This window comes from Aptenodytes forsteri, unplaced genomic scaffold, assembly GCF_000699145.1.
Source record: "Aptenodytes forsteri isolate BGI_AS27 unplaced genomic scaffold, ASM69914v1 Scaffold2, whole genome shotgun sequence".
Lineage (NCBI taxonomy): Eukaryota > Metazoa > Chordata > Aves > Sphenisciformes > Spheniscidae > Aptenodytes > Aptenodytes forsteri.
In genome coordinates, this window is record NW_008795695.1 from 13,468,896 (window position 1) to 13,477,616 (window position 8,721).

The 8,721-nt window shown below is 37.4% G+C and overlaps 1 protein-coding gene across 1 annotated transcript in view; it reads left to right on the forward strand.

The window, feature by feature from the left end:
• TRAPPC10 (trafficking protein particle complex 10) overlaps window positions 1-8,721 on the forward strand; it is a 44,485-nt gene that overhangs the window by 23,707 nt on the left and 12,057 nt on the right. Inside the window, exons 11-14 of the mRNA XM_009283105.2 lie at window positions 1,091-1,182; window positions 2,356-2,496; window positions 4,636-4,748; window positions 5,869-6,383. Of these exons, the coding sequence (XP_009281380.1) occupies window positions 1,091-1,182; window positions 2,356-2,496; window positions 4,636-4,748; window positions 5,869-6,383 (861 nt within the window). The remainder of the gene's footprint in view (window positions 1-1,090; window positions 1,183-2,355; window positions 2,497-4,635; window positions 4,749-5,868; window positions 6,384-8,721) is intronic.

The window sequence follows — 8,721 nt, forward strand, 5'->3', positions numbered from 1 at the left end:
GGAGTCCCCATCCCTGGAGGTATTTAAAAGACGAGTAGATGAGGTGCTTAGGGACATGGTTTAGTGGGCATGGTGGTGTTGGGTTGACGGTTGGACTCGACGATCTTATGGGTCTTTTCCAACCTTAATGATTCTATGATTCTAAGTGAAGGAGAATGAGCTTATGTGGAAGGTTGCTGACAGTCAGAAGAGGCTGCGGGTTTGTAAATATGATGTGAAATGTTTTTATGTATCTGGCCAGAGAGTATTATATACTTGAGAAAAAAGTTTAGTGGTGGTATACAGTGTGTGTTGTAACTGCTAGTTTTGTGAGAAAGATTTGTTGCTGTTATTACAAGCTTAGGGCAAGGTGAGGAAGGTGACATGTAGACAGCGTGGCTGCATTGGAAATTAAGCTTAAAGATGAATGAGAAACTTCAATTTGGGATTGCATAGCTTCAGGCAAAATTCCTTTAAGGCACTCTTGCGAAAATACTTATTCTGATTGTAACTTAGCATTTTGCGTTTAATAGTATGTTTACATACTGCAAACTTTCTTATACTTAGTGGTATTACGTGCAGCTTTAGTGAAAGAATCATGTACCATGTTCTGTATGTAGTTGATTTAGTTTTGAAGTATTAGTTGTGAGTCTCTGGGGCAAGCTCTAATACTATTCTAAATATGTTATGCTGTGGTGTATCCTGGAATGATACATTACACAATCCTGCAATGATAATCTAATGACATATAGTCACTGAGAAATAGGTGCTTTCAAAAAAAGACAGGAGGATTCAAGTGTAAAGAAGTGCTTGAAACTGTATCTCATCTATTATTTTGGTGGTTTTGAGTTGTCTTATCGAATTTTTAATAGGCTTTTTTCTTCTGCTATTTGTAACACAGATAGGGATAATGACCAACTGTAGAAAAAGTGAAGATGACCTGTTACAAACTGCTCTATATTGTGTACTGGGGGCAAGGGGAAATCTAAAAAGTGATTCATTCTGGTCATTTTGTTGTGGTAACAGAGTTACTGGCTATGAGTTTGTGTGAAATACCATATAGCTACTAAAAAAAAATAAAGCTTTTAACAGTTTCTTTTCTTTTAAACAGGATCTGTCCCATGCCACCATTGAAATGTACACAAATATTGGAAGAATTCGCTCAGCTAAGCTTGTGGGAAAGGACTTGGCAGAGTTTTATATGTAAATGAATGTTTAAAATGTGTTAAATGCATTAGCTTTGAAAAGTTTGAATGTAATCCTTGAGGAAAATATGCTGTACTTAAAAAGGAGTTTTAAAAAGTATTTTTTAAAATGTGAACGTACCCTAAGTTTTGGGCTGTATTTCAGCAAAAAAAAAAGAAAAAGAACACCGGCAATCTCTTTATATCAAACCCTAATTATCACCTCATGATGTAGTACTCTTACCTTTAACTGTCCTATGTTCTTTAGCTTGATCCTTTCTTCTCCTAGAGAGAAAAGGGCAACGGGGCGGGGGGAGGAGAGACATAACTTTGCATTTACTATAGCCTGCTTTGTAATGTGGCTTCTGACTTGTTTCAAAGTTTATAGTTATCTTAACTACATATGTGTATATATATACACCTAAGAAAAGCCAGAAAACATGTTCTTTGGAGAGTAATCAGTTTCATATTTGAGGTTATGATTGCAAAAATGTTTGTTTCCCCCACTGTGAAACTTACAGTGATTTTATTCCTAATTTCCAAATTTTTTTTTTTTTTTTGTGGCTATCCCTGCTGTTAAATTCCACTAAAGGAACCTCCTGCATTGGTTTTCTGTTTATTTTTCTTATTTAGAAGAATTTGGGAGTCCTAAGTGGTTTTTTGGGAAAACATGTTTGGGCATGCTTCTCGCCTATGTTCACTAAAAGCAGTCTGATCTTCTAGCTGCAATAGATTCTCCTAAATTAACTTAAATTTTCACCTGAGGGAACAATGTTAGGTTTAAAGACTACCATGGAACTGCTGTGTAGTGATAAAATGATGTTTTCATTGAAGCATTTTCCTGCTTTAAAACTGTTGAGTAAGCATATTTTTCGTTAACTGTCAGAAGCTTGAGACGGCTTTTGTCGCATTTGTGGGAGGTAGTTTCACCTCACTTGCTCTGACTTGGGATAGATCTGTATATGAAGCCTTTCATTGGCATGGTATATTTACACTAATTGCAGTTCAGCTTGCTTAAGTGAATCGCATAAAGGCAGGCCAATATGTTGATCAGTATAATGGTTCACTGCATCTTGTTCTGCATTCATATGCAATGCTCCTCTCCCATCACCACTTTTTGAAAATGTGTAGAGTGTTTTCATGGCTGCAAAGGTTCTTATATCACTCTGTACTCATTTCTTTATTTTTAAAGGAGGAAGAAAGGTCCTCAGAAGGCAGAAGTCTATCTTCAAGGAGCACTGAAAACTTACCTTGCTGAGGGCTGGGCATTGCTTGTCACACATACGAGAAAACAGTTAGCTGAATGTCAGAAACACCTTGGGCAAATAGAAAAGTATCCTCTAAAAGGCGAGCCAGAAAAATCAAGACAGGAGAAAATAATACTTCTGATTATTTTTCCGATATATCTCTAACTGCCAAACATCAGAGAGCTGAGTTATTTCTTGTGTCCATTGTTGCTGTTCGTTTGGTGAGGGTTGGGTTATTTATTTTTTCATTTTTATTTTTTTAACATCTGGTTCACTTAAAACCTTTTGCATACGGTTGTTGCTCTCCGTTTTAAATATGTCTAGGCTCTAGAGAGTGGTGCAACATGGATAGTGTGAAATTTGTCATTAGTTCACCAGATATCATAGAGGTTTTTTATGATTCTGTTTGTACTTCATCATTATGGAAGTTTTTATGTGGTACTGTTTTTTCATTTGGTAAATATGGCATTATAGTGTCTTCCTATATTCAGGAGCTTAATTTCTGGGCTTTCTTTCTATAAGTGCTACTACCTTGCTATGCTACTACCTTTTTCCTGTATCTGACCTGGCAAGGACTCTTCTGGTATTTGTAATGGTGACTTTTTCCAAAAGTTAAAACAGAGGCTTGGAAGATGAAAATCTTGTGGCTTTGGTGTGGTGTTGTAATATTTTTTGCTGTTATTTATTTTTTGTTTCTGGCTTTCATCTCTGCTTCAGAAGGGAGTGGGAGTTCTTTGCTTTTAAGTTGTGTAAAAGCTCAGTCTTCAATGTGTGAATGAAATCTTCTCTATAAATGCCACATAAATGCTAAATAATACTTTGAGGGAATGATTTGGCCCAATCATAATGTTTGACAGGCTTCAAATTCTTCATTTTGATAGTCTCTGCATTATTTTCACACACCAACTCTATCCACTACAACTGTATTTGTTTAAATATTAAATCTGTCTGTGTTGCTGTACTGTTGCTACTTTCAAGATGAGAAGCATGAATCACAGGGATTCCACACACACACAGGGATGTTGCCACACACAGGGATGTGTGTGTGTGGAAAAGTCTAGTGGCTGGCCTCAGGTGTTTTGTTGTATTCTTTTTGGCATTAGAAACAGCACAATTTGAATTCTGCTTTTCATTTTAGCCTCATATGTTGTTGCTTAAATTTGGTAGCTAAATTAAGTAACTTGGTTCTAATCTGAACTGTTGTGCTGTGCGCATAATATTATGTACTATAGCAAAATGGCAAATTTTCATCATTTTTTGGTGTTTTGGGGGAAGGGTACTGCTTTCATTGGTGCCATAGTTACAAATGGAATTCCTCTAGGTGTTCCAAACTGGGGTGGTTAGCTGAACAGAGTACTCTCTGAAGGACAGTTCTTGTGGACATTGCAAGGAAAGACAGCTTTTTGTGAATGGTCCTTCTAGCTTTTTTTAGAGTTGTTGGGATTTGGTTTTGTTTTGTTTTTTTTCCTTTGCCTAAGGAGCTCATATTTTAGTCTCTAAGTGACGGTAATAGGAATCTTACTGTGGCTGAAAATCAGTTAAGCTAAATTCAAATTTGTAGTTTATTTTGGGTTTTGTTCTTTTGTTTGTTTGTTTTAGAACTAGACTTAGATATTATAAATGTCTGCCTCCTTTGAAAATTCTTACATTGCTTTTAAACACTCTTAAATTTTTCTGCTGCAGTGTAAATGCTCTTAAAGAATCTGAGCCAGTAATATTGCAGTCTTAGCTAAATACTTAAATGAGCATTTGTATCCCCAGCACTTAAAAGTATGAAGAATGTCTTATGACTTAGTGATGGTAAGTGATGCTGTAACAGCTGGCAGATTCTCAACCAAGTAAATTGGAATATAATCAAATACTCAAGTTATTTAATTCTAAATGTTGGGCAGCGTAATGCAACACACTGGGTCTTTAACTTGCGTGCTGCGTTTATCTGTTGTCAAATAATGAGTTTTCTGTGTTCACTGATCTTTTTAGATGGGGAAAGATTGCGCAGGTTAATAATGGATCATATTTTAGTAGGTCTGCAAAAAGTAGACATTTTGCAATATTCTCAGATGATGGTAAATCTTCCATTGTTTCTTTTCTAATGGAAGAGTGTGGTGGTGATAAAAGCAGCTCTTGTATTAAAAGATTAGAAAAGCAGTACTTGACCTGTCTCGTTTTCAGTCAAATTTCTGAATGTTGTAGGTTTCTACCTCATGTTTCCTTAACTTTGTTAGTTATCTTCAAACAAGCAGCCTTTTAGCTGGTGATAATCACTTGACAGAAGATGAACGCAAAAGCTTTTGCCGAGAAATTCTAGATTTTGCCAATCAGCAAGCAGAGAACCAAGGTAAGGCTGGTTCTTATATACTTAAAACTTAAGCTGCTCTAATCTGATCTTTCCCTAAAAGTAGATTGGAAGGCTTTTCCTGATTGTTTTCATTACCTTGTGTATAACTTCTGATCCAACATGGTTTTTTTCTTGTAATCTCCAGAACATTTATAAAACTTCTGCAATAATTAAGAATAGTCAAAGATGAAAGGGTAATTAACATTTTCATCCTGAATACCGGAAAGTCTTTGTTTCACTTACTAAGTGTTTCACTTATTAAGATTTCACTTATCTGCTTCTCTGCTTTGACAGCTCATAATTTATCTTGTCTTGGTTTTTTTTCAATTCCTAACTTATCTTTGTCTCTACATTGCTGGCACGCACCTGGTAGCTCTGTGATGATACTTCTTTGGTTTTGATGTTAGATCTGTTCCCATCCACTTGCAGCTTATTATTTTGACCATCCTACCTCTTCTCTTTATTCTTCCTGCTGCTTCAGTAATACCTTGTCCGCAGATATTAATCATCATTCCAATTCATACAGAATACTTCCTGTAGATCTAAAGACTGTTCATTTTTATGCAGAAGTTTTTCTTGATGAATGGATGTGCTATAAGTAATATGTTATTTTAGACTTGCTTCTTAATTAAGTTTTGGTAATGCCTCAGCGTTGTTTTTTTGGAATCTAGAAAAGAGAATGAAAAACCGTTGTATGGTAAAGCTGATGGCTCAAGGCACCAGTCCGATCATTAGTTTCTTAAACTTTTACTTGCTCTTAATTTATGCACTCTGGGAAGTTTGTCACTTTATGCTACTGTGTTCATCTAGAACACTTTATATAGTAGTGAAATGTTAAACTTCTGCTTAGACGCTTCCCTCTTAGCTTAGTTGTCTTTAATAGCCTGAGTACTAAAATTGTAGTAGATGTAACTGTTAGAAAACAAATCTCAGCATCTTTGTCTCATTTCTGTGCAAGATAAATCTAAAATATGAAAGTATTGATTTGTTGTGAAAGGATTCATTGTGAAAAGTTGTTCATCCGTTTAATTGAGGGGTTAAATTTTTAAGAGAAAAGACTTGCTGATCTCCAGCAGCACTGGAGAAGAATAAAATCCCTGGTTGTTTTTTTTTTTTCCAGGTCAAAAGGTTATATTGCCTATGCACTCCTTCGCGCAGTTGAAAACTCTACATTTTGACCCTCCAAATGCCGTTGTCCATGTGGGTGGAAAGTTGTCTATTGAGTTGACTTTGCTGAGCCAAATGCCCATCCCTGTCCGAGTGGATCAGATTGCCATCCATGTTCACTTCAGCATTGAAAAAAATAGTTACAGAAAAACAGCTGAGTGGCTCACTAAGCACAAAACTTCCAATGGTGTTATCAGCTTTCCAAATGAAGTTGCAGGCTTTCCTTTGTCAAGAAACAACTTGCCAGCACTGGAGCTGTATGAAATGTATGAACGGAGTCCCTCAGATAACTCTTTGAACACAGCAGGAATTATCTGCAAAAATGTGCACATGCTACTACGAAGGCAAGAGAGCAGCAGTTCGCTGGATGTGCCCTCAGGGGTGACTTTAGAAGATGGGGCTCATGTGTTGAAATGCAACAACTTAATACTGGAACCAGGGGTCAATAAAATAACATTCAATACTCAGGTATGTTTTTATAGTTGAGTGAATGTAGCACTCATGAAAGAAGAATTAAAAGCACTGGCTGAGTGTCGTGGCTTAACCCCAGCTGGCAACTAAACACCACACAGCTGCTTGCTCGCTCACTCCCCCCCCGGTGGGATGGGGGAGAGAATTGGAAGGGTAAAAGTGAGAAAAGTCGTGGGTTGAGATAAAGACAGTTTAATAGGCAAAGCAAAAGCCGCACGTGCACAAGCAAACAAGGAATTCATTCACTCCTTCCCATCGGCAGGCAGGTGTTCAGCCATCTCCAGGAAAGCAGGGCTCCATCATGCGTAACGGTGACTTGGGAAGACAAATGCCATCACTCCGAATGTCCCCCCCCCTTCCTCCTTCTTCCTTCAGCTTTATATGTTGAGCATGACGTCATATGGTGTGGAATATCCCTCTGGTCAGTTGGGGTCAGCTGTCCTAGCCGTGTCCCCTCCCAACTTATTGTGCACCCCCAGCCTACTCTCAGCAGTAACTAAAACATCCCTGAATTATCAACACTGTTTTCAGCACAAATCCAAAACACAGCACTATACCAGCTACTAGAAAGAAAATTAACTCTGTCCCAGCTGAAACCAGGACACTGAGGAAGAGCATAGTGCTGGCAAGTGGTACCTGTATTGCTTCCTGTTACAGCTTGGGTGATGCCATTCCCCTTGTGGCTTTCTTTTCATTGTTCTAGACCTTAATTTCCCTTGAAAGAAGCTGTTTTATTTATGCCTAAATGTACAGGTGACTCTCCTATTCGCAATCATTTGAGTCAGCCTTCCAAAACTTATTTTAAACATCTTGATTATCGCTGCCAGAAATTAAACTGATAAATTCATATACAAGATAATGTACTGCTCATGAAGTCTGCCTTCGCTGTTGAGCTCATTGAGAATAATGTTTAAGAATTTTGATGGGAATTCATTTTCTAGCCCTTAGTAAGTGACTGTGGTTGAATTTGGTTGATAGCTTGTTCTTCATTGTGGAGGGTGGTAGAATATTTTATCGCTTGGTGGATGTAGTAAACCTACCTGCAAAAAAATATGACAAAGTTAAGTTCAGCTTCAAATATTTTAATTTAGAAGATGTCAGAATTAAAATTGCCGCCATTATTCATCTTAATCACATAAGGAATGAGAAGAGAAGAACATAAGGATTCTCTGCTACAGGAGGACTAAATTTGCGTGAGCAAACACCTGTGAAAATAGTGTCACCATCTAAATGCCACCCTCAGAAAATGGATTACAGTCCTGCTTCTGCCATATAGCGTTGTATATGAAACTCCCTCAGTTCCCGACTGTGTGCACACACATGCACTCTAAGTCAGCTTAATACTCGGAGTAATCGTTTTTTTTTCTTCCCATTATTCCTCAGCAAGCTAAGTACTCTCAGTAATTGCTGAAATATTTAAGGACAGTAGTGCTTATCACTTCTGTTCACATTGCATTACTACTAGATGCATAGTAACTGGAAATCAGCAGGCCTTGAGTACCAATCCTGTTGGTTCGTTGGGGTGGTTTTTTGGTGGTGTTTTGTTTTTGTTTTTTCTTTTTAATCTGCCACTCATTCTGTGGCCTTGTACTGTGTTGAACTGTGGTTGGTTTGCTTGTTTTAATGAAATGGGGAAAGGCATTTACCTGCCGACTTAGTCCTAGGAAGTGAAATGCCAAGCATTTTCAAAAGCGAGACTTCACCATGTCTGGCGTTCCAGGAGTAGGAGCTTCTGGCCTCAATCATCATGTTGTTCTGTTCTTTGGGTTTCTTTAAATACTTTCTATCTCACTCCCCACCTCTGTAACCCTTCATAGGGAAGTATTTAGTAGAGTTCAATGCTACAGTGATGAACATCAGAGTAGGGAAAATTTGAGTGAGAGAATACTGAGAAATTCCGTGCAGCATCTGAAAGATTAACAGGAGATGGGGCAGCACAATAAGGAATGCAACAGGTGTTTCATAGCTGCTTCATTTTCTGAGCATTATCCAGCCTGTATATTGGAAAGGATATGGATGCTATGAAGAGAGAAAGTGTTTTGCAGTCACATCTGGTATATATGCCTGCTAGCCCTGCCATTTTCTAATTGGTTTAAATTAGCTTTGGTCCCTTTTGGGTCTCTTTTTTTTTTAAACTGATTTTGAAATAAGAATCTACATATCTGTTTTTGATGACTAAAAATTGATAGCTAGAGAGAGCTGGCCAGCAGGTTTCTTTAGCATTCTTAGCATATTTTAGGTGCTCCAAACCTGAGATTTTAACTGCCGCCTCTTTTTTTTTTTTTTTTTTTTTTTTTTTTTTTTTTTTTTTTTTTTTTTTTTTTTTTTTTTATAT